At 52.4% G+C, this 25,450-nt stretch overlaps 1 protein-coding gene across 2 annotated transcripts in view; it reads left to right on the forward strand.

The window, feature by feature from the left end:
- Positions 1–25,450, forward strand: part of MN1 (MN1 proto-oncogene, transcriptional regulator) — a 47,440-nt gene that overhangs the window by 12,882 nt on the left and 9,108 nt on the right. The window contains exon 2 of one of the 2 annotated variants that reach the window (XM_049697772.1): positions 21,698–22,583. The exons of the other annotated variant lie outside the window; for it this stretch is intronic. Within the exon in view, the coding sequence (XP_049553729.1) occupies positions 21,698–21,729 (32 nt within the window). The 3' untranslated portion in view covers positions 21,730–22,583. Of the gene's footprint in view, positions 1–21,697; positions 22,584–25,450 lie in introns of those variants that run through there. 2 annotated transcript variants of the gene reach the window in all.

Here is a 25,450-nt window from a genome sequence, read left to right on the forward strand (position 1 = left end):
ACACACGCACACACACACACACACGCACACGCACTTGTACACAACACACACACACACACACACACACACACCCTGCCCCCTGTTCATCCAATCATCCAGGGCAGGGTGAGATACGGAAAAGATATGACCCTTTAAAGTTACCATGAAGCAGTGTTTTTCAGATGCCCTTGGATCTGGGAACACAAATATTGTCGAGTGATTGGCAACGACCACCAGGAATGAAATACTTCTGAGGGACCATCTTATGATCAGAGAAGGGCTGGGGAAGTCGGCAGGAAACAGCCTGCTTTGAAATCCCCAGAGCTCAGCCTTCCAGAGAAAGCCAGGCTTGGTTGGAAGTAAGCGGGTTCTACCCTGACCGCATGGGCTGTTGGAAAAGTCCTTGAAATTCAAGGGCCTGAGTCCTGATGTGGACACTCTGTCCTTTCCTCTGAGCCGGAAGGCAGAGAGAGAAACAGCCCCAGTTAGGAAGACTGGATGGAGATGGGGGTGCAGTTTATTTTCTCCGGGGGCGGGGGCAGGTGATCAAGGGATGGATGGAGAGGGGAGAAGTGTGTCCCTATGAGTCGAAATATTTACTGACACAGGGTTTAGGAGTGGAAAATAATTTGTAAGTGTGGAAGTCATTTATAGTAACACCTCCTGGGCGAGGCTGGGAGTGAGGGAATTGCTTGGGGGCTGGTGTTGGCCATCATAAAGGACAGAAAGTTCTTGGCTCAGCTCTCCCTGCTGGGCCTGGGGCTTCCACGTGACCGCAGATGTATGGGGGAAAGAGATGTGGGGAACCCAGCCTGGGGCGGATGACCACGTCATGGGTCTCTTAGCAGTCAGAGCCCCTTTCTGTGTAGTTAGTGGCCAAGCTAGCCATGCGGTGCCGGGGCGTGGGGCGCGGGGATGAAGACCCAGATGGGCCCTGGGTGGATCGAGCCTCGTAATGTGGCTGTGGCTAACTTTTCCTGCAGAGAAGCTGGTCCCACGAGGCCTGCTGCAGAAGCATAGAGTTTCACAGATGCACCCAGATCTTTCCATAAAAGAGGGACGATGGGGGTGGGAAAAAGGAGTGACCTTTTCCCTGATGACCCTGTAAAGTGACCACTGATGCTTCTCTCCCAGCACTGAGCCTCTTTAGGGATAATCTTGCCTATTACAGACCTTGCAGGCAGGTCCCACTGTCTTAAAACGCAAGCAGTGCCCTCCCACACAATACATACATTTTTTTCCATTTTCTGAATAGTAGGCAAAAAGGGAAGGCAAGTAGATGACAAATTCAGCAAGAGGAAGATTTCCCTGACTCGAGATAAGCCGAGTGTGGAAAGGAGCTGGATGAATTAGAGGTTCACTTTCCTCCCCTTCAGGGGACCCACGGTCCAGCCATCAGCAGGCCTAATTGGCTCAAAGCAAATTGACCATTTTCATCTCCTGCGATGTAACTTTTGGTGGTTGTTTAGTATTTGAGGGAAGGGAGGCTGTGGACCAAAATTTGGCTTTTTTAAACAGGAGCAATTTCACGATCCTTATGCCGTGACTATTTCTAAATTGTCTGGGCATAAAGCTCTGGATGCCTTTTGCCGGTTTCTGCTTGTGCACGCAGGCATGCGCACCCCTACTCGAGTATACACATGAGTGCACACACACACACACGAACACACACAGGCCTGAGAAGTCTTAATAAGAAACGAAAAAATAAATGAATTTTTTCCCCAAGAAGCAGCTCATGCAAAGTTTTGGCCCTGTTCAATTTTAAGTAGAAGCTTATTGATCTCCGTGTGGTCAATTTTTGCCGAATTTGTAATCCTGTTAGGCCTCCAGGAGAGGCATGATTAATTTACTTGTACATTTCACCATTTGGGGTCAGTTTAGTTAATAAGCATTTATTTTGTGCTCAGTGTGTGTGAAGCATTTTGCCGGGATTAGAAGTGTGTGTGTGTATGTGTGTGTGTGTGACTGTGTGCACTAATGGGCCCCCTTGGCCGTCACGGAATAAAGGCCCCCAGTTGAGGTTCCCACCACTTCCTCAGGACAGGAAGGGAGGGCGAGGCCCCTCCAAGCATCACTTGTCTGGGAGGAGGGAGGAAAAGCCCAATCCAACAAACTCAGCCCCCCAGAGCCTTGGACACGGCCAAAGAACATCCATCGGCTTCCTTCTGGTGTCTTGGTCCCCGGAAAGTTTTCAAGCATTAATTCTTAATTGACTGGGAGCTGAGCACAGACGTGGAGAAGAGTAAAGAATCTTAAACCTCTCTGGGGCACCTTCCATGCTGCTTCTTGACAAACGGTGGTGCTGGGTGTTTGTGCGTGCGTGCGTGCGTGCGTGTGTGTGTGTGTAACTTTTAAGGAAACGCGTGGTTTGACTTCCAAAGAAGGAAGAAAAAGTATGTGTAAGTCTCGAAAGCTGGGAAAAAGAAAACCAGAGCAAAACAGCCTGCAGCTTTGGCCTTTCCGAACAGCGAGTCTCAGAAGGGGAGAGTGTGTCATTCTTGATGGCGGGCTGTTTAGCCAGGCATCGCTGGGTACACACCCTCCCTTTCTTCCTGGGCTCCCTCCAGCCTTCCTGTCTCTCTATCTCTGGATGATGGGTTAAAATTCCACTTTTATTATTATTTTTTAAACGACAGATTTTGGCTTAACAGTTGTAGAGCAAATGGGTTTCCTGAGCCACCCTCCCCTCCCCAGTTGCTTAATTCCTTGAACGTCAGTTTCTACTGAGTCCTTGCCTTTGCAGAGCGAGGGCTGGACAGGAGTATTTTCGGCGCTGGGCCAGCCTGAAATGAACTTGAGGCGCTGGGAAAACAGGCATTTGGAGAGATGAGGATACAATTTCTTTTTTTATGTGGGCCCGTTAAAATCTAATGGACATCGGTCTGGCCTTAAATTTGGAGAGGGTCTTTATCTAACCCTTAAAACCAGAATCGTTTCCGGTAATTACGACACCCCTGACTAGACCACTAAATCTTCCAGCAGCTTGTCTGGAAGGCGGTGGCAGAGGTGGGAGGAACAGAGGGGCACACCTGTTACCTGTATCAGCTATAATTATGACATTTCTGGGCTCCTGGTTTGAAAGGGAGAATTTATGGACTGAGCTTTGCCGGAAGAGAGCAGCCCAAGACGTTCTGGCTCATGGCAGCGAAATCACAGGGGGCCCCACGCTCCGTGTCCATCACAGCCCTTGCATTTCCTTAATGAATTAATTTAGCTCCCCGACATTTGGTATTAAGTAAGTAGTTATTTTGGAAATCCAAGAGAGAAAGAGCTCGAAGACTTATTTTCAAAAAACAAAAAGCAAAAAACAACTTTTTGGAAAAAAGAAAAAGTATTGCATTTTGAAGTTGGAGACCACTGGACATTCAGGCATGTAGGGGGAACCCGTTTGGTGGGACGTGGCAGGACGTGGCAAAACCGACCGGCCCCATCCCCGCCTGTGTTTTTGCTTCTCTACGGAGGGGATTTTTCCATTGTTAAAGCCGTCGGAGGCCGCAACACCCAAGCTCCCTGCAGTTTGTTTGGAAGTATTGTTTAGATTATTCTCACTTTTCAAATTGAGAGAAACTTAGTTTAATGGGAAAATAGCAGTATTGCTATCTTGGTGTGTTTGCTTTAGTGTTTAAAAATAGTTTGTTTTCGTATCCTGAATTTCATCCTTTCCTTGTTTGCTTGTTTGATGGAAACCAGTGAGTGTGTGTGTGTGTGTGTGTGTGTGTGTGTGTGTGTGTGTGTTCGGGGTGGATACACACGCAGGCAGTCAAATGGTTGCAATCATGCAGCCAAAAATCGGTTGCAATTTTAAAGCTGGCTAAAGGGACCCAGAGCGCTTGCTTTTAACTTAAACCATCTTGTCCCTTCCTCTCCCATCAGCACACCACTCCCAACCCCCTCAGCAATATTTATTTCTTCCTTAAAAAAAGGAATGCTGGGCCTGTTTGCTGAGGTCCCTGTTGGAATAGATTTTCAGGGGTTATGTATTAAATGTGTTTGAGGGCGATTTCAGTCCTCAGCCTGGTCGTCCCACTACTAATGGTAGCAGGGCCTATTATAGAGAGGCAAAGAATATTGTAAATGGCTTATGCAGAAAAACCATTTAGATAAAAATGCAATTTTCCTTTCTGCATAGAGTGCTAAGAATTAATAGCATATTCTTTCTAAATGGGTATTTTTATATTATATTTTCCTCCTAATGAAATTCTTTTCCCAAACAGGAACATGTTTCATTTTAAACTTTAGAGTAAAATTGATCTGTTTTTAAGCCTGCAAAAACTGGTGTCCCAGTTTTCAGTAGGCCCCTTGCCTCCCTACTCTGTGCGCAAGATTTTTGAAGTTAGATCCTGCAGAGGATGGAATGGTGATTCTGTCTCTTCCCTGTCCACGTTCAGGCTGAGAACAGGGAGAGGGGCTGGGTTCACCCACATTTTGGTTTTTTTCGTCCTTCTTCCTGGGGTGCGTTTGGGAGGGTTTGATGGTTTCCACAGATAGAGAAACTGGTCTTGAAACTTGAACTGTCTGTGTTTGGTGCCCCTCAACCCCTCACCTTCCCTGGGTAGGAGGCTCACCTCTCTTGCCCCAGGGAATTCCCCATCATCCTCTTGGTGCGTCCCTTTCTCCCCTGCTTTTTCAATGCTTCAGAGGAAGCCTGGGTGCTCACTGCCTGCTCCCCTTTATGTGACAGCTGTGAAAGAGGATGCTTTTAGCCCCAGAGCACCCACCAAGGGGCGGTTCTGTGGGTCAGCTCTCTGCCAGGGCCTCTGTGGCCATTTTAGGAGGGGTGGAAATTCAGAACTTCTTAGAAGGCCTACTTTGTCCATTCCAGCAGATCTTTGCGGCAGCATTGCTGTGGAAAGTCTTTGAGAGCTTATTTTGCCGGCTGCCATGGGCCACTGTCTGCTGACCCAATTTTTCCTGCCAGGGTGTGCGTATGTGGAGATACTGGGTAGATTTGTGTTGGCAACTGAGATGTCCAGACGTGACGGAGGGTGAAGCTGCAGTGTCATGGTAGATGGATATCCTGGAAAATATGCTTGTAATTTTCACTATTGAAATAGCACGAAGGTGAACGTTTAGGCAAAATTATAGAATGGGAAAAAAACTTTTCTCATTTTTGTGCCCCTTCTCCACAACGTTTTCCAACCGAGAGATCCAAGGCCCAGAGAGGGCAAGCAACTCAGCCAAGGTCACACAGCACAGCTGCACAGCAAAGATTGCACTATAGCTGAACTTCAGCCTTGACCTTGCCTTACTGCCTCTTGACCCCTCACCTGGGAGCTAGGATCTGATTTTGCTGAGCCTGTGCAAACCAGAGTCCAGGTCTTCTTAAACCAGAAGTTTCCAAACCTTTTGTAGGAAGCACCAATGGAGGACACACATTCCTGATGACAGCAGCACTGTTCCCCTTCCTCTTTCAGAGCTACAGGAGGTATAGGCTGTATAGGAGATGATTCTTGACCTTGGGGAAGCCACAGTAGCACCAGATCCTGCCAGATGGGTGGCCTAGATTTCAGGCCTGGCTCTTTGACTCTTCTGAGCTATGTGACTATCACCTCTTCAGTGCTTCCAGCTTGGTTTCCTCATAAAATTGAAAAAAGGAAAAAAAAAAATAGTGCATATCTCATGGAAGTATTATGAAGACTAAATGGGATGACTTTAGCTAAATAATAGGATGATTATAATGATGTGGTTAAGAGCACAGGCTCTGGCAGATTACTTGGGTTCAAACCGAAGCAACTCCACTTCCCAGCTGTGTGACCTTGGGTAGGCTACTGAACTTCTCTGTGCCTCCATTTCCTCATCACGGAAAGAGAATAATAGTTCATACCTCATGGGTGGGGCGGGGGTGGGGGAGGATTCGGTGAGTTAATATATGCCTGAGTAGATGCTCAGAAGACTGCCCAACAATGAGGAAGCGCTGTGCCAGCACCAGCTTTTATTAACCTCCTGCTGTATGCCCGGTGTTTCATTTGTAGTGTCATAAGACCCTTCGAAGTGCAAGATGGTGTTGCTGCTAGCGTTTGTCCTGTCTTAAGGGCTAGGAAATGAATAGCAGAGAGGCCATGTGACCTGTCCTGGGCTATGGAGTCATGCCGGCTGGAGGGGAGCCACGCCAGTCTGTACATCAGGCCCTTAGCACGGGGCCCGGCGCCTGGGGCCATGCTCAGTACACGTCACATGGCCTAGGGCAGGGCTGGGCTGGAACCTGCTGCTTCTGCAGCAGCTGTCTGAGGCCTCACCGTCAGACCCTGTCCTTGTGGGGGGCAGTCAGACTGCGTGTGGACCTTGGTGAGCTGGCCCCAGCCTGGTGTGGGCAGCCATGGTGAGGCCCGGGTCCCTGGTGGTGGGATGGCAATGCTCTGGTATTTTTCTTTCACTTGACAGCTCTCCTAGGCTCTGAAGGAACAGTTTTCTGATACACATGAGGAAGGGTCAGCCTTCTCGTGGAAGGAATCTGTGAAATGAGCTGACCCACGGCCCCCGAGCACTTTGATAGGAGGCTGTGCCAGCCATAAACAGTCTGGGAGCTGGCAATAAAGAAGTTAGACCCCCATGTCTGGCACCTCGGGTGGGGCCTCAGGAACCTGGCAGGCTCAGGCTAAACAGGAAGAGAGCAAGCATGAGAGAAAGAGAGGGAGAGAGAGAGAGAGAGAGAATGTGCCAGGGAGTGAGTAAGCGAGGTCCCTGCTCCGGGTGAGGGTGGGAGGGCTTAGCTGTCACACAGGCCTGGGTTCGAATCCCAGCTCTGCTACTTGGGTGCTGTGTGACCTTGGGCAGGTGAATCACAGGTTACAGGACCCACAACACAGGTGTAATCCCTGTGCCCCTCTCAGAGGTTTGCTGAGCCCTGTGCCCTCGGGGCAGCAAGCAGCAGGGTAGGTTGGTGAGAGCGAGGGCTTTGGAATCAGCTGGAGGGGAGTCGTTCTTTGTTCCCACAGGGGACCCTCGGCCATGGCCCAGCACCTCTCCCAGCCTCAGTGTCTTCAGTGGCAAACTGGGGAGAGTAACCTGCTCCCTGAGGGCCCTGGCCGTGGTCCTTACCCTGGGGTGAGGTAACCTCCCAGAGGATGCTTGCCAGTGTCTAGAGACATTTTTGGTTGCCACAGCTGCAGGGAAGGAGGGCACTACTGGCATTAGGGTAGAGTCCAGGGACGCTGCTAAACATCCTACAGCACACAGGGGCCGTCCTCACTCCACCTCCTCCCGGACAAAGAATTATCCAGCCCCAAATGCCGAAAGTGCCAAGGTTGAGAATCCCTGAACTACAGTGAGGGATTGAGGTGAGGTTCAAAATAATACTGAAAGCATGGTAGTAAAGTCTGAATGCAAAATGTCCGGCATATTTATTCATTCAACAAACGCGTATCAAGCACTTACCATGCGGCAATGCTGTTCTAGGTGCCGAGATGCAGTGGGCAACCAGATAGGCAAAAGCTCCTGCCCTCACGGAGCTTGCATTCTAGGGGAGGGGACAGACCGACAGACAAACAACAAACAAGAAGAATGTCACAGGGTGAGCAGGGCTGCAAACAGAGAATCAGAAGGGGATGGGCATGAGAGGTTCTAGACGGGGCCACCAGGGAGGCCTCTGTGAGGTGGTGATGGTTAAGCTGAGCCCTGAATCATGAGGAGTCAGTCAGTGGTGTGCTGCTAGCCGTTCAACAACTGGCTCTCCAGGGAGGGGGAAAGTTCGGCTTAGAGCATTTGCCGATTCCCGTGGTGTAAATACTCCCACCATGGCCCATGTCAAGCTGTAATGTCAGCTGTCAGCCGGCTTGCAGAATTCCTGAATATTTAACAATAGGTTCCCACACCCTGGAGCCAGTCTGGTCCAGCTCTGCAGGAAGGGTGTTCCAGACAAGGGGAGAGCAGGAGCCCTGAGGCAGGACTGAGCTGGCAAGTTCCAGAAACAGGAAGGGGTTGTGTGGGGGGAGAGCCTGTCCAAGCAGGAGGGGCCGGACCACTCAGGGCTTGTCACCACACTCAAGTCAGGAGGGTGGGTTTGATGGGGGGGCAGGGGAGGGCCTTGGGCACAAGAGGGATGGGACCTCACGGCACATCGTAGATGTGTGATTAATGGTGACTAATGGTGGTTGCATCTGAGCCCAGAGTAGCTGAGAAATGTGTTTCCCTTCTCTTCCTTCCTGCCTGGCCCCTTCTGAGGAGGCAGAAACTCTCTTCCAATAGTTTGGCAGCACCCAGGCCGGGCCACAGGTTAGGGTAGGGCGTGTCCGCACCCTCCCCAAGGACAGGGGACTCAGGCCCCAGGGGAGCGCTCAGCCTGCCACAGGTGGGGGTCTTGCGGGATGTCTGTCCTCCCCCTGATCTGGGTAGGGCATGGTTCACGTCCGAGCCCAGGGAGACTGTTTCCTTCTTTTCCTAGGCATTGTTCTCCAGGCCCGACAGAGGTCACCGGACAGGAAGGCACAGGACCAGCCGGACTGAGCCTCCGGGTGACCCTGGCCTGGCGTCCACCTTCTGGAGGGTTTTCTTTTGCTTTCCTCCCTGACTCTGAGTTGCAAAGGAATCCTAACAGGCTGCAGTCACTGAGTGCCAATCACACCAAGCCCCATTTTATAGTTGAGAAAACTGAGGCTCAGAGAGGGAAGGTGACCTTCCTGAGGTCACCCAACTGGGAAGTGGGGAGCAGAGGGCGGATTCACACCTGGGCCTGTCTGACTTGGGAGCCCGTGCTCAGAACCACTAAGGATGAGCTGAGAAGCTGATTTCTCACCGACAGAAGCTTGAAAACATCACTTTGCTCCACACCCGAAACTAACACAATATTGCAAATCAACTATACTTCAATAAAATAAATAAATAAAAAATAAAAACAGAGACTGGCCAAAAAAACCAAACACCAAAACCAAACCAAAGACCAGCTCCCAATCTTGCACACTGTCCTCCTGACAGCTGTCAGTCATGTCACTGATTATCCAAATCTTCACCATCTGTTCCCCATGGGTGAAGGGGCAGCAGTCAGAGCCCCAGGCCTGGGGGCCAGGAGGTGGCTTGGTGTGATTGGGGCAAGGCTGTGCTACCTCAGTGTGCCTGTCAAGTGGGTCAATTCTGGAATCCCCAGCAGTCAGAGCCCCGTGAGCAGGGAGCATCTGCCTGTGTATCGGTCACGTTCTTTCTCTGCACCCTGCACCGTGCTGGAATCGGTGCTGTGAACAAAACAGACGCCACGCCTGTTGAGAGAGGGAATTACCCAGTAAATATATAGAGAAAAAGGACAGTTGCATTAATGACCCACAGGAAAGTGGCCAGTGTAAGGAGAGAGGGCCTGGGGTGGGCCCATTAGCCAGGAGAGCAGGGGGCTCTGATGTGGGAGTGGAAAATGAAGACGAAGCAGCATTTTTCCCCCAGGACCTGGCGTTGGCTCTATGGCCAGTAGATGCCCAGTGATTGGACGAATGAAGGAAGGGGCTTTGTCAGCGGTTGGGGTGCATTCTTATGTGGTCCCAGGGCTGGGAGTCAGTGCCCCCCGAATTCTCCTGAGAGCTAGCAGGGATGGTGGGGGTTTCCTCCAGAGGAGCTGGTCCAGGGTCAAGGTCCCAGCCCCTGTCTCTGCAGGGGTGAGGAGGAAAGGGAGGGAGCCATGGGCATCGGAATTCCTCAGCCCCACTTCACTTGCCCCCTCTCTCCATCCCTAACACTGGTCCTCACCATCCCCTCCCTTCCATGGGCTCTGCTTGCCCGAGCCCAGGATATAGCCCCTGTCCCAGCCAAGGCTTGTTAGAGACATCAGGGCCTGACTGACCCTGGTGGGCTGTGAGAGGAGGCTGGAATGTCCTCCGTTAGTCACCTGACCACTGGCCATTGGAACTGGCTTTTGCATCCCAGGCCTTGGGGAGGAGGACAGTGCAGGAAGTCAGTGCTGCCGCTGTAGCAGCCCGGCCTCTCCCTGCATCTATCCCTTCACCGCCTGCCCTGGGCCTCAGTCTCCTCATCTGTTTTTTGGGTTAAACAGGGTCTTGGTGAGGATCAGGGGAGACAGTGAGGAGCACTCAGTCCAGTGTCTGGCACATCACTAAACCCTGGTGTAAGTAAGATGCAAGAGGAATTGAGAACCTGCAAGGGGAAGAGGTGGCACACTGCAGAAAGTAGGGGAGCGGGGGCCCCTTGACAGCATCACTCCTTTCCTGTGAACCCTGGGAAATCTGCCTGCAGAGTTTTGGAGGGTGATCTTGGGTGCCATGGATGGTAGCGATGGTGGCCACTGCAGCTGGCAGAAATTCCCCAGACAGCAGGCTAGATGTTTTAGAATGCAAGTCAGTGAGCAACAGCTCTGAGATAAAAGTCGTGCATTTTCTGAAGCCCCTTAGGGTTGTCAATACCCTGGCCCCGCATACCCACTTCTTAGCATCTCTGTTTGTGTAAGGTTTGGAAAATCAGTCCCTTGCTAATGTTAGGAAACTTCGAAAAATCACAGTAGCAATGCTAATAACATGTAAAGCATATTAATCGCACTGTATGTGGATAGTGACATGTACGAGACAAACCATGAGTCGCCCTTCAAAACTGTGCCCGGCTGGGAGGAAGCACCCATGACTCTGACCTGCTACTTTGTCATCGGCCTGGGTCAACGGCTTGGGACAGAAGTGACCCGTACCCTGTAGGACTTTGCTGCTTGCTTGTGTTTTTCCCCAGATCCATGTGACAATGAGCAAGTCTGTTTGCTGGAGACTTTTTCCTAGATTTTGCTCTTGGAAAGAAATCTCTTCTGATTCTCTGCCTCAAGCATTAATTTATAGTTTAATCAAACAAAGCTGGGTGGGGTGGGGGGCCGTGAAAAGGGTACACATAAAGAGCAAAATCCTACCTGCCCAGAGTGGGGTACATCCACGTCCCCCTTGTGTTTTAAAGACTGGTGCAAAAACTTTGCAGGCCATTCCCCGAGGGACAGAAAAACATCTCCAGCTGTGGTTCCCCAGGTGTTTGCCCCATTTCCCTCTCTGCCGTCTCCCCCCTCCTCCTTCTTTTTCCTTCTCTGCCTTTCATTCCTGGAACAATTGTCCGGGCCAGTTCCTTTGGGCTCCTCCACATTCCCTGCCAGAAACAAAAACCATTCTTAACCCCAGATGACCAAGGCCTGTAGTCATTTTGTCTGGTATGTGGCGTCCGCCTGGGGTTGGGGTTAGATGCATGCTTCCAATTTATATTCGGCTTGCCAGCTTCAAGGGGAGCAGGGGCTGGGGGAGAAAAGGCTTCAAGGAGCAGAGAGCCCAGAACTACCAGATTGCAAGAGAGGAGAGAGAAGGACCACAAGCTCAGGGTCTGAGGCCAGCCCCGGGGGCACAAGCCAGCGCATTCTGGGTCAGGCCAGTCCCCGGCCCTTCATACCCCCTGCCCCCCTCTACTTGTTAGCCACATTGTGGACTTCAGATTTTCCTCTGTATTCTATTTGGTTATTATTAATTTTTAATGAGGTCAGACTGAAAATCCATCTGCCTGGGCCTGCCTGCCTAGGTTTGAAGGCAATTAAACTGGAGACTAACCTCTTAATTAGGGTTTCCCTGTGTAAATCTCATTTGATAAATTCCTTATCATCCTTGGCTTTAACTGCAGCGTGGCCTGGAGAGGGGATTGAGCTCCCCCGGGACCTCTAAGTGAATCCCCCCCAGAGAGGCTGCCCCGCTCTGAAAATGGGGCTCTGCCAGCCAGAACCTCCCCCAGGAAGGGCTGGGAGAGAGGCCCCTTTCAGGGTTAATTAATCAGAAAATGTAGTGGTACCCGGTGATTCCAGAGAACTTGTCTGCCACCTTTTCATTCTTCTGTTCCCCCTTCTGCCTCCCTTCTAGGTCTTTCTTTAAAAAAATGTTTTTGGGGGTGAACTGAACTCAGTTAAAGGAAATCTGCAGCATCCCCCCTCCTTCCTTGCCTACCCAAACTGTTTGTCTGTGTGGATGGTTAAATTTTTTTCCTTCCCTTTTTTAAATACAAGTGCGGCTGGGAGTGGAAATGTCAGGGGTCAGGCTTCATGCAGCGGGGAGCAGGGGGGCAGCCTCAGCTGCTGTCTTTGCCATTCGGGAGAAATCAGAGCTGAGCTTAACCCTTTGGAGCCCAGCCCCTGCCTGTGGGTTCTGGGAGCTTCCTCCTACTCTTTTTCACTAGAGTCAGGGGACTTTGTCACCGAGACTTCTTTTTTAGGGTTTTGGGCTGAAAACTACTCCCATGGTTTTGGGGGAAAGGGGAGTCACAGTGTGACTCCCAAATTCACTGCTCTAACCCCGTCAGCGTCCCAGGTGGCATCCTACTTCACAGATGGGAAAACTGAGGCCCAGGAGGCATGGTTGACACACTGAGTCTCCCAGCTGATAACAGGTGGGGCTGGGATTGGGGCCCAGCTCTTTTTGTTCTGAACCTTTGATTCCTATTTACTGGAGTTCCCCCCCACCAAACCTCTAGGGTCCAGTAAAAGGAAAAGCCTGACTCAAGGATGGCGTTTGGATTCCTTAATCACTCTGCAGCCATTGAAAGGGCAGGGGGGGCAGTTTGAGAGCCGAGCTTGTGCCAGTGCCTCCTGTGAGCCACCCATGGCATCCTCACCCCACCATGAAGCAGCTACTTCTGTTGACCCATTTTACAGACGAGAAGGGTGAGGTGCAGAGAGGAAAAGGACCTGCTTGTGGGTGTGGCCGGCAGGTGGTGTAGCCAGATCTGCCCCCACCCCAACAGCCATCTTTCTGCCCATTGGGCCAGGCTGCCCCTAAGCATGGGGACACTGACAGTCCATGGAAACAGGAAAAACAGTACAGAGCTCGTGCCTCGAGACCACTTGGTCTCCATCACCCATGGAGTTGCCCAAGGGCAATGGCGAGACCATATGGTGTTGATCCCCGAGCCTCGGTTCTTCAACTGTGAAGTGAGGATGATGGCAGTGTCGACCTCGCGGGGTTCTGTAGGGGGGGCTATACCCATTCATACCCATTAAGCCTTATGATCAGTGATTTGTACCTGGTAAGCTTCAATACATGTTACTTGTTGTTATTATCATTATTTATTCCTAATCACGGAGGAAAAAAAATGTAGACACTGATGAAATCCCAAAGGGAAGAAGCCCCATGTTATGCTCAGCACCTCTTCGGATAGCCAGGAGCCAGTGAGAGTTGGGAGTGGGGGGCTCTGACCCAGCCCAGTTCTAGGGGTTGACCTTGGAACCCAGCTCTGTGGCGCTGGGCAAGTCACCTCACCTCTCTGTGCTCCCGTGGTGAGGAGGGAGTGCCAACTTCCTTGGTGGGCAGTGGAATGAATCTGGACCTTGAGTCTGCAGGGGGAGCATAGGAGGGTTGCTTCATCACTTTGCCTTTAATTGGGCAGCGGCTTTGTGATCCACCCTGCTGGCTGGACCTCAGTTTCCCCGTCTGGAATGGGGAAGCTGCTATGAAGCTTCGAGGAAGTGATATACCCAGACGTGTTTGGCAGCCGCCAAGAAGGCTGCTCAGATGTCAGGGATTATTAGAATAATAGGAAGTGGGATCGTTCTCTGCAGAGCGGTGGGAAATCTAAGCACAGGGGAGGCACAGCACCCGGCAGCTCCACATCTGTTCAGGGGTCCGTTTGCTTGGTATGTGCCCCTGAGAGGGTACCTTGAGGGTGGTGAATGGTAGTTATGTAGATAAAAGGATCAAGATGATGTTTTGGGGCCTGAGTTTGAATCTCGGTGCCCTCTTTTGTTGTGTGGCCTTGAGTGAGTCATTTTGCTACCCTGTGCCTCAGTTTTCTCATCTGTGAAGTGGGCATAGTAGAGCTCCTATTTCCTAGGGTGGTTGTGAGGCCTAAGTGAAGTGAGGAATTCAAGGTGTCAGCCTGGCCTCCCACATGATGCCCTGCACTTGGTCCCCAGGCACCGGTCAGTGTGACGACTCAGGCTGAGCCGAGCCTGGAAAGGTCTTTGGAGTCGCCTGAAGCGGAACTTGAATTCTCTCCTTGCCGGCCTGTGGCCTCCCTTCCTCCCTCCCTCTGAAGCCAAAGCCCAGCATCTGTTTCCCCAGGAGCTGTTTAATATTCCACCGCGGTAAAATGAACTCATTGGAGCCACCCGAAAACAGCTGAATGAACCCCCGGCGCCCGGCGCCCTTTCAGAGCAGCTCCAGACCCCCCTCGGGCCTTGGGGAGGCTGGCAACGATAGCAGCTGTGGGAGAGGGGGCCCCCTTTTCTTCTTGGTGCCTGGGGGAGCCTGTGCCCCCAAATGGGGGCTCCTGGAGGGCCAGGTTGGGGGCTGGAGCCGGGGGAGGGGCGGCCTGGGTTTCCCAGCCTGTTCGGGGCCTCATTTGTACTTCTTGGCTCAGAGGTTCTGTGTGTGAGGCCTCCGTGGGGAGGCCGAGAAAGCTAGGCTTTCTTCAGATTCTTCTCCTGATCCTCCCCCAACCCAGCCTCAAACGGGGGCCCGTGGAGGCAGGAGGCCCCAGCCTGCATGCAGCGCTGCTGGGTGATGACGATGATGAACGTGCCAGCAGCATCCTTTGAGCATCTGCTGAGCGCCCCTTGTGTTAAGTGTGTCGTCTGCACTATCTTATTGACTCTCCAAAACCACTGGGGCAGTTTACTGTCCTTATTCCCATTTGACAGATGAGGAAACTGAGGCCCAAGCTGGCTTGTCCAAGATCATACCGCTAGGAAGTAGCCAGGCAGGGCTTCAACCAGGCTCTCTCCTTGATGGCGCATAGATGTCTGCTCCTATTACTTTGGGATCCAGTGGCCTCTTCTGTAAATGGAGGGCACGGGGGGTGTGTTCTAACATGCCCACCTACAGGAGTGTCCTGAGTTAAAGTGACATCATACGAGGAGCATTTCACACAAGCATACAGTTGGCACTCACTGAAGTGCTAGCCGTTATCTTCACTCGATTACTTTGTGATGCCTGTTGCTTGTTCAGTCCCAATCTCAGCAGCCTCTCCCTTCCCCCCTCCCGTGGTTGCTCCTGGGGGGGCCTCAGTACTCACCCCAGCTCCCTCGGAAAGCAAATGATAACAAAGTGCTTCCAGGTAAAGCTGAATTAATTTCATGTAATTATCCTTGATAAAATTAAATATTACTTACAATTCGTCTTGGATGCAATTTCTATACCAAGAGGTGGTGAAGCATTGGGGTGAGAACAGGCTGAGTTGGTGCCTGCTGGGCCAGGTGCTGGGCTTGTTGGTGGCTGGGGGTGAGCTGCCCCCGAAGGTGCTCGACACCAGGACTTAAACCCGCAGTGGTGATTTCTCCCCAAGGTAGAGAGTGCTGGGGAGGCCTGAGCAGGGGGACACAAGCAGCTCCTTTCCCCATATTTTATATCTGAGGAGCCGCAGCAAGCGGTACCGGGCTTGGTTTTTCCAGACGCATTTTTCCATGCATCCTGTCCTGCAAACCTCTGGAAGACCCCAATAGTTGACCTCCAGAAACGAGATCCAAGGTTTAGTGTTTTCTCCCCAGGGTTCAAAGCCCAGCAACACCACTTCCCAGCTCTAGGACTTTGGCCAAAACACCTTCTTTCTCTGAACCTCAGTTTTTCTCATCTGTAAAATGGGGGCAATTTTGATCATTCCATGAATTAATGTGGGGGATTGTGGGATCCGTCTGCTGTGCTGGCCAGAGAGGACTTGGGGGAGTGTCTTGTAAGATGAGACCAGTGATCGTCTTGGGTTGGAGTGAGGACTGTGGAACTGTGCACGATCAGTGCTGAGTGCCCTGAATGCCAGTTATCAATATCAGATTATGATTGTCACTTAGTGATGATGTGACCTTGGGTGGGTCCCTGTCTCCCTTTACTCATCATCTGGAAAACGGGAATAATGATGTGTACATTATAGGTTGTCATGAGAATAGTGGAAGGTACTGGTGAGAAGTGAGGCTTGGGGTCAGAGCAGGTGATCAAGAACCTGGCATCGTCGCTATTATTGCTAATATTACCATCACTCTTCTTAGTCTTTAGTCACTACATTTCCTGGCCTCTTTTTTGAGGACTGTGAACTTGGACTATCCAGAGCTTTCATGGAGGAGATGTGATGGGGAGAACAGGAAGCAGGAGGTGTGAGTTGTTTTTTTTTTTGCAGTACGCGGGCCTCTCACTGTTGTGGCCTCTCCCGTTGTGGAGCACAGGCTCCGGACGCGCAGGCTCAGCGGCCATGGCTCATGGGCCCAGCTGCTCCGTGCCATGTGGGATCTTCCCAGACCGGGGCATGAACCCGTGTCCCCTGCATCGTCAGGCGGACTCTCAACCACTGCGCCACCAGGGAAGCCCAGGAGGTGTGAGTTGTAATCCTAGCCTGACCTTGACCCATCGTCTGACCTCAGGGAAGTCACTTTATTTCACTGGGCCTCACTTTCTTCCCCTCTGTGATTGGACTAGGTCAGATTTACAGATTCAATGTCAAGTGCTAATCTGGATGGATTGGTTCTGGCTGCCTAGAGCATTGTGTTGAGAAAGACTCTGAGGCTGTATCTGGGTTCCATGGGAGGGAGTGCCAAGGCTGATGAGCAATGTCTGCCGTGAGCTCAAGAGGAAATAAGTTTCGGTGTGAGTCCCAGGTGGTCGATGATCCTGGAAAACATGACCCTTGTGGCTCCTTCCGGCCCAAAATTTACCTCAATCTATGGAAGCTTCCTATCTGACAGACGATAGGGCTTTCCTTTTGTAAGAAAACTAGTAGTCATGGCAGCCGCTGACGCAGGTTGGGAGAGACTTTGTAGATTATAATTCTGGACCAGCGCTGTCCAATAGAACCTTCTGAGGGCTTCCCTGGTGGCGCAGTGGTTGAGAGTCCGCCTGCCGATGCAGGGGACACGGGTTCGTGCCCCAGTCCGAGAGGATCCCAAGTGCCGCGGAGCGTCTGGGCCCCTGGGCCATGGCCGCTGGGCCTGCGCATCCGGAGCCTGTGCTCCGCAACGGGAGAGGCCACAACAGTGAGAGGCCCGCGTACCGCAAAAAAAAAAAAAAAAAAAAAAAAAAAAATAGAACCTTCTGCAGTGATGGAGACGTCCTATATCTGCACTGTCCAGAATGGTAACCGCTAGCCACAGATAGCTGTCAAACACTTGAAATGTGGTTAGTTGTGAATGAGGAATTGATGTTTAAATTTTATTTAAATTTAAAACAATTCATGTGGCTAGTGGCTACCATATTGGACAGCCTACTTCTTGACTCCTAGAGCCCCTGAATTCGTAGCGGCCCCCAAGATCATCAGCTTGTTATACCCCAAGCGTGCCATGAACTCTGGATAAGTCGTTGGGTGAAAGCCCGTTGCTTAGCAGCAGCCACCTGCCCCCAGGCAGCTGGAAACCACCTCTGCAAGAGCTTTGCTCAGGTGGGTGAGCTCTGCACAGGACAATAAATGCTTTTCCCTTCTGCTCCGCTCGCCTCCCCAGGGGGCCTGGTTCCCCAGGACTCAGACCCTGCAGTGGGCAAGGCCTGGTCTGGATCACATCCCCCCGTCAGGTCATGACATGGAGGCCAGCATCTCCTCATCCTGTGGTACCCCAGGAAACAGGCAGATGTTTCCAGACACAGAGTGGATGGGCCAAGAGGGAAGGCCAGGTGATGGCCTTTAGGAGAATGAGAGTCATTGTTTACTCTTTCCTTCTCTTCTCTCTTCCTCCCTCCCTCTCCCTCTCTTTCTGGCATGGGGCAAAAGTAGAAAGTCTTTGGAAACTGACTTGGCTTCACCCTGCCTTGGTCACTCCCTAGCTGTGTGATGTTGGGCAAGTCACCCTGCCTCTCTGAACCTGTTTCTACATCCTCTAAAAGGAATAACATGTGTGCACACAACGAGCCAAACAAAACCCAAGGGCAAACACTGAAAAAAAAAAAAAAAGGAATAACAGCTCCGCCCTCCAAAGTTTAACAAGAGGACCCAATGCAGTGATATGCAAGAAATGTGTAGAATGGTGTCCGGGGCGTGGTTCCTTTCCCTGGAGGGTAATTTAACTGATTCCCATGCCTGGTGTCAACTTAAAGCTCATCTCAGAGGTTATCCCAGCAGGTTCAGCTCAGGGTCTGTAGGCAGGAAGGGTGGCCGAGCGAGGGTGGTGGCCGGGACTCCCTGTGTCATCGTCCTCCAGCAGGAGGAAATTGCTGGCATTTGTCAGCCGACCCTTCGCGTTTTCCTCTCCATTAAAGGCACCTGCTTCTTGTGCCGTCCTCGCACACCAGTGGGGTCTAAAATAAAAGGGGAGAATTCTAACCTCCGGACTGTGAAGGAAGTCTGTTGGCTGGGTTGGGGATCTGGAGAGTAAGTGGCTGCAGTTCCTTCAGTCTGGAGGGGGTGGCCCTCCTCGGTAGATTTTGGGGAGGGGCAGTGGGCAAACCTCCTAATGAGGTCTTGCTTCATTGGCACCCAGGAAGCCTTGAAAAGTTCCTATTTAGGTCTGTCTGGAGGCCCAGGTGATGTGGTTTGAATCTTCCTTATTTTAATGATTCTTTAGGGTTTGTTCCTGCCCCCAGGAATTGCTACAGTCAGCACATATTGGTCGAGAGCTTTCTATGTGCCAGGTGCCAGGGCCACGGTGGTGAATAGGAGAGACAAGGCTCCTGATTTCATGGAACTCACCTTCTAGAGGCAGTAGCGCAGAACAGGACAATTATGAGAAGTTGGGGTTAGCACCAGATGTTACAGCCTGGTGGGCATTGGAGCCCACTGAGAGGCTTGGCGAGATCTACCTGAGTAAGGAGAAAGTGGAATTGTTAGTTAGGTGAAGGGAGAAGTGACAGTAGTGGTCCAGGAAGAGGAGAGAGCTGGCAAGAGTAGCGTTGCCACCACTTGGTGACAGCGTACTGCAAACTCCACTGTGAAACCTTCTGAATGAGGAGACAACTGAGTGCTGGCTTCGGCAGGCAGGCCAGAATCCTCTGATTTGGTCACACTTCTTCCCCCAACTTAACCTTCTCTGGCCTCAGTTTCCCCAGTGTGTAGCACCAGCCAGCCCAGTCTTCCTAGAATCCAGTTCTGCTTTCCTCAGATCACAGGGACAAAGGTCTGTGACCTCTGCCGTGGGAGGAGAGGCACTGAGTCTTAATCCTGCTTCTCCATACCTGAGACATAGGCCAAATCTAGAAAATCCTTCCAAGAGGTGGGGTACAGGTGTTGCAAAATGTGTCTGGTCCTGGGAAGATGTGACAGAAGGCGAGACTGGGGTCGGCTTAGTCACCTAACCCCCACCCTTGTGCCTGCCTCTTCCCACACTCCCTCTCTGGAAGGAATGCAGTGGCCCCCGCCTTCCCAGGTTGACCTCAGAGACACACTGTGTGCGTTGCACGCCCAGCAGGAACACACAGGGCCGAGCCTGTCCCCTCCGCCATTCCAAGGTAGAGGTTAGCTAGCATTTCCCATCAGTCTAGAGTATAATTTAGGGTAGGGAGCACCTAGTTGGGTGGCTTTTTTTTAATTTTAATTAATTAATTAATCTCTGGCTGCGTTGGGTCTTCATTGCTGTGCGTGGGCTTTCTCTAGTTGCAGTGAGCGGGGGCTACTCTGTTGTGGTGCACGTGCCTCTCATTGCGGTGGCTTCTCTTGTTGTGGAGCACGAGCTCTAGGCGCACGAGCTTCAGTAGTTGTGACACGGGGGCTCAGTAGTTGTGGCTCTAGAGCACAGGCTCAGTGGTCGTGGCGCACGGGCTTCGTTGCTCTGCGGCATGTGGGATCTTCCCAGACCAGGGCTTGAACCTGTGTCCCCTGAATTGGCAGGCAGATTCTTAACCACTGCGCCACCAGGGAAGTCCCTTGGGTGGCTTCTTTAGGTCATAGAGTTACAGGCCTGGCAGCCGGGACTCCTGACACTTACAGTGGCAGCCCAGAGAGGGCAAGCGACGCACCTGAAGTCACACAGCTAGCTGCAGGTAGGGCTGGTGCTTGTCTTCCTGGAGTAGGGGAGGAAAGCCCAGTGTGGAGGGAAAGCAGGTTGGGGTTTGTTTTTGGCAGACACACCTCTAACCCAGAAAGCCCAAGTCCGGACCTATTGGAACCCCTGGGTGGGTGTGCCAGGCCGGGCGCCCCAGGAACTTTGGTCCCTGTTGTTTGGATGGGAGTGACCAACCAGCTTCTTCCAAGCCCAGACCAGCTCCTACTGCTCCACCCGTCTCCCTTCCCAGGCCAAGCAGGTGCCACGGGGTGGTTAAAAGAATACAGACTCTGGACTCACACAGACCTGGGTTTAGATTCCAGCTCTCCACTTTCTAGCTGTGTGACCTTGGTCCTCATGGGGCTGTTGAGGTGATAGATGAGATCAGCCAGTGAGAAGGTCCTGGCCCAGCCCCGGGGTGGATGCTCTGCCTGCCTGGCCTCTCACCGTCCACTTTGCGCATCACGCTGTCCTTCCCTGAGTCGAGGCTGAGCTGAGAGGGTGTACTCAGGGGCTGAGTGCTGGGTGGCTGCCCATCTCCTCCCGCCTGATGTGGGCGACTCACATTTCCGCAGAGAGCTCACCTTTCTCCTCTTTCATTGCATTTATGGATGTGCTTTTGAATGATTAAAAAAAATTTTTCTTTTTTTTTTACAACAACCCCTCTCCTCTACAAGCAGCATTTTACTGTTTTATTAATTTTTAAGCAGGAAGGCAGGACGGTTTCCACTATAGCCAGAGAAGGAACACCAGGGCCACATGAATGGGGAGGACATTTCTGATTCCCGAAGGGTCACCATGCAAGTCCTCACATATCAGAGTTGTTCACATACAAACACCTTTCTCAGGAGCATGTATTGAGCACCTACTGGGTGCCTGGCTGCTCCTTCCTACTTGTGTGAGCTTGGACAAGTGATATCACCTCTCTAAGCCTCAGGTTCAGGGGTTGGCAAACTTTCTCTGTAAAGGGCCTGATAGTAAATATTTAAGGTTTGTAGGTTATACAACCTCTGTCACAATGACTCAGCTCTGCCACTGTAGCATAAAAGCAGCCATAGACAAAATGTAAACATTTGAGCATAGCTGTGTTCCAATAAAACTTTATTTATAAAGACAGACGGTGGGCTGGACATACCCTGTGGGCTGTAGTGTGCTGACCCTGGCTGGCTCTTCATGAAATGGGGCTAAGAGAATAGAAGCTGCCCTCCAGAGTTATGGTGAGGAAGGAGTGAGTTTAAAAGAATAAACACGTGATAGGTGCTAATTAGTTCTTGTCTGTTGGTTAATTCTATCAAATGCCAATCTCCCAGCAGCACTGCCCAGTTGGTGTATGGTCTTATTTCACAGGTAGGGAAACTGAGAAGCAGAGGGATCAAGTGACTTGCCCTCAACCCTTCTACTCATTAATAGATGACCTGGGATGCAATCTTGCCCCCTTTGTGCCCCAATTTCCCCTCTTGTATCCTCAGAGAGGATTCACTGATGCAAAAGCACAGGGCATGATGATCTCATCCATTGTGCAGAGGGGACGTGGAGGCACAGAGAGGTGGAGTCTTTTGGGCCACCAGCTGAGACGTGGCAGGGCTGGGATTAGGACCCAACCTGGATTTCTTGGAGACGTGGGTTACAGGCGTCTGACTCAGAAGCTGCCAGGGAGGAACGGCAGGTCCTGCTGGACCAGAGCTCTGTCAGAGTACCATTCTCATGGGGCTGCAATCAAATCCTCCCACTTGCTTAGAGTTGGGGAACAAGGGACCTTGTCCCCAATAAGAAGGTGTGTTTGTACGTCGGGTGTCCTATGCCAGGGCCGGAATGGATGAGGTGCAAGCCTCTTGTTAATTCTGATAGATTCCTGATGCCCCTCCCCTGCTTGAAAACCTTTTTGTCTCCTCTTTGCAGGAACAAAGCCCAACGCTCCCAGTCCTCCATGACTGACTCCATTTGAGCTTTGCTGCCTCCTCTTCCTCTGGGTCCCCCAGGCCCTAAATCGGGGTCCCTGGGCAGGCCTCTGGCTCTTCTGAAACAGTCACAGCAGAGCTTGGAGCGCCCCCTCTCGCTTCTCTTGGTGCAGAGCTTTATCCTCATCCTTAAGTCCCCCTAGTGTGTCCTCTCCTCTACAAAGTTTTCCCGGATCCCCACCCGTCCCCTGGGTCCACTTTGCTCCGACAGGGATTGTCTCTGTTCTGCAGTTCCGTGTTTATCAGAACATCTGTCCACCAGGCTGGGGGCTCCCTGAGCCCAGCGCCCAGCACACAGCTGGGAGCACATGTTTGCTTGTGACGCTTTAGCTATTATCACCGTCTCGAGGATTCCCTCTTACAGGCTGCCCCAGGCCCGAGTTCGGGGAAATGATTATGGTAACTGGATATCGAGCATCCCCTGGGCACCAGGCATTTCATCCGCAAAGCAGCAATGACCAAAATCACTTTTTAGGTGAAGGAATGGAGACCCGGGGAGTCAAAAGCAGCTGATCGTGGGTCAAATAGCCCGGCAGCGACAGGGTTTGCATTTGAGCCTAAGCTTCTGTCTCCTAAGTGCATGACTGTCCCATGACTGACCCCCACGCAGAGCCCTTCCTCGAGACGCAGTGGCGCTATGGGAAGTTACTTGGGCCTACGGGCCACTTGCCTCCCTGCCGACCTGCCATGGAAAGAGCACAAAGCTTCCACAGCCCAGTGGATGGGTGACCAGGGCAGATGCCCCCAAGAACCTCCACCCAAAGCATCAGTGCTTCGAAAACGTAGTTTTTAAAATTCAGACTTGTCACTGAATCTGTTTTTTTTTTCCCAATGGGCTAAAAGGAATGCGGTTCTAATCCTATAGAAATACATGTGTATATTTGTCTTGTTTTATAAAGATAATGGTTGAATGGCTTACCGCACAGCCGGCAGAGTGGGGAGCTCGGTGAGGTGTTGGCCCTTCTGTAAAGTTGCCCCCAGTGTACGGGTGGGATACTGGGGCTCAGAGAGGGACAGTGTCCTGCCCAGGGCCACACAGCACTGGGCCCAATGTCATGGGGGTGAACTGTGGGTGAGAAGGCAAGAAAACAGTGGGAAGGGCTCTGCTGGAGACAGGGCTGGAGAGAATCTCCAATATAATAATCATACTAGAAATACTAATAGCAGCTACTATTTCTTGGGCAGCCTTTGTGCCTGGCAGTGTGTTAAGCGCTTTGCTTGCATTATCCCTGGACTCTTCCCAACAGCCCTATGAGAATAATACCGTCTGCAGCCCTATTTCATGGGTGAGAAAACTGAGGCTGGGAGGAGTTAACATCCCCAAAGCCAGTCCTGAAGCCTGGTGCTCTGGATGCGCGGTGCAGAGCTCCCCCTGCACAAGCACCCTTGATGCACCCCTGTGGACGCTGTCAGAAGGAAGGTGCAGGCTGAGGGGTCGGCTCACGGCCCCCCAGCCTGTCACGTCTCGGCAGCAGGCAGGCGGGGAGTGGCCCGGGGGGTGCACAGGGCTGCATCTGTCACAGGTCATTGGCCACGTGGCCGCAGGCGCCAGGAGAAGGAGCCTGCTGGAGGCGCTCAGGCCCGGGAGAGGGGCCTGGGCTCTGGTCCTCAAACACCACCCCAGTGCCTCCTCCTTTGGGGCTGGGGAGGATCCCTGGAATTCAGCCCCCCGCCCCAGTCCCGGTCCGGCCCCCAGCTCTCAGCAGCCTTGTCCCGGTGATGCCCTTGCTGCTTCGCCTCAGCGGAGCCCTCAGCCCGTTCTCAATCTAAGTGACAGCTGCCCTCAGCCAAGTCAACTCCAATTAATTTCCGAAGGCTTTCGGGGGCCCGGCTGAGCCTCTCCCCAGGCTGAGCTACCCCAGCGGCTGCAGTGAGGCCCCTTCCTCACCCTCAGGGGGCCTCCCGATGGTTGTGGGGGCCCTACCAGTCCCTCAGGAGCCCCCATGTGTGCCGTGTGCTGCCCCCATCTGATGGGGCCAATGTGGAAACGCTCGGGCAGCGTCCATGGAGAAAGCGCTGAACGGGGCCTCGGGGTTTGTCCTCGGCTGCTGTGTCACCCGGGGTCCTTCTCATCCCATCTGTGTGCTTTAGGGCCCTTTCCCCAAAAGCAGGAGTGTTGATCCAGAGAGAGAGGGTGGGAGGGAGGGCGGGGGAGGGGGAGGAAGAGAGAAAAAGATAAAGAGGGAGGGAGAGAACAAGAGAAAGAGAGGCTGAGCGAGAAGGCGAGGGGGGTGGGAACGAGAGAGCTGGAGAGAGGAGGAGGGACTGGGTGTACCTGCCATTTGGCTGCGACATTTTACTTTTTCCTGTGACTTTGGCATCAGACAGACCTGGGAGTTACCCTGGCTCTGCCACAGGCCGGCTGTGTGACTGTGAGCCAGTGACGTCCCCTCTCTGAACCTCGGTTTCCTCCCCTGTAAAATGCCCTCTCTGCCTGGGTGTTGTGTTGGTCCAGTGAGATCGGCCAAGGCCCGGCCCCCTAGGGAGCCTGAGGTCAGTGTATCTTACGGTCCCTTGTTTTGGGAGGGCACCTGCCTTAGCCTCCTGCCTTCTTTGAATGTAAAATCCGGTCACCCCAAAGGGATAGAAAGATTCAGGGGGCTTGTACATTTACTCACCACCATTCATTTCTGAGAGGACCCGATAGGCCTGGAGAGGGGGAGTGACTTACCCAAGGTCACACGGCAAGCAGGTGGAGAGCTGGGATGAGAATGTGAGTCTTCATCCACATATTTCACAAATCCTTATCAGGTGCCTACCGCATGCCAGGGCCGGAGAGACCTCGGAGAGCCACATGGGCGTGTCTGCTCTCAGGGTCTCCATCCAGGCCAGGCTTGTGTGATCTTTACTGGTGGGAATGTTATCCGCCTCTACAGGCGGGGAAACTGAGGCTCAGCAAGCTGAGCTTGCCCAAGGTCATGGAGCTGGTGAAGCGCAGAGTTGAGACTCAGAGGGAGGAGGGAGGATTTGAGTCCAGGTTTCTGAACATGCCAAAGCTGCCGGGTATGGGGAAGGAGAGGGGTGGGAATTTGGGTGTGCCGTCTTCCTGCACGGTTGGTGGCATTATAGACCATCTTTGTGCCATCTGACATCTGGCTTAGAGTCGCTGTTCCTGCCTCTGAGGCTAGAGCCGGCGAGTCCCCCAGACCCCATCTAGCTCTCTGAAGGAGGGGACACGACCCAGGGACTGAACATGGACAGGCAGCCAAGGCGGGGTCCTCCTTGGGGTTGTGAGGCTCTTCAGAAGAGTTCCAGTTGGGGTATGGGGACCAGTTCCACTAGGGTTGGGTCCCCCACATCCCCAGGGGCGGGTTCTTGGAAATGGGCCTTTGTGTTGCCTTAAAAGAGCCTTGGACTTTGTTAACCACCGACAAGACTCTCTACTCCTGCTCTGATTGCTTGTGGCCTTTACCTGATAGAACCTGACGGAACTCAGTGAGGACCCGGGTGCTGACCTTATCGTATTTCGTAGGGAAAGAAGCTGAGTCTCAAGGAGGAAAAGTGACTTGCCCAAAGTCGCCGTGCTGGGAAAAGTGCCAGGGACCAAGTTACAGGCTTCGGTCATCTGACTCCAAAGTCTCCCCATGATGTCTTCCATCTTTGGTGGCCTGTTGCTAAGGGGTTCGGAACTCAGGATTCCCCCTCTGCCCGGGGAGATGTGTCAGCACTTCCCTGTAGCCAGTGAGGCCGTCGC

This window comes from Orcinus orca, chromosome 15 (genome assembly GCF_937001465.1).
Source record: "Orcinus orca chromosome 15, mOrcOrc1.1, whole genome shotgun sequence".
NCBI classification, from domain to species: Eukaryota; Metazoa; Chordata; class Mammalia; order Artiodactyla; family Delphinidae; genus Orcinus; species Orcinus orca.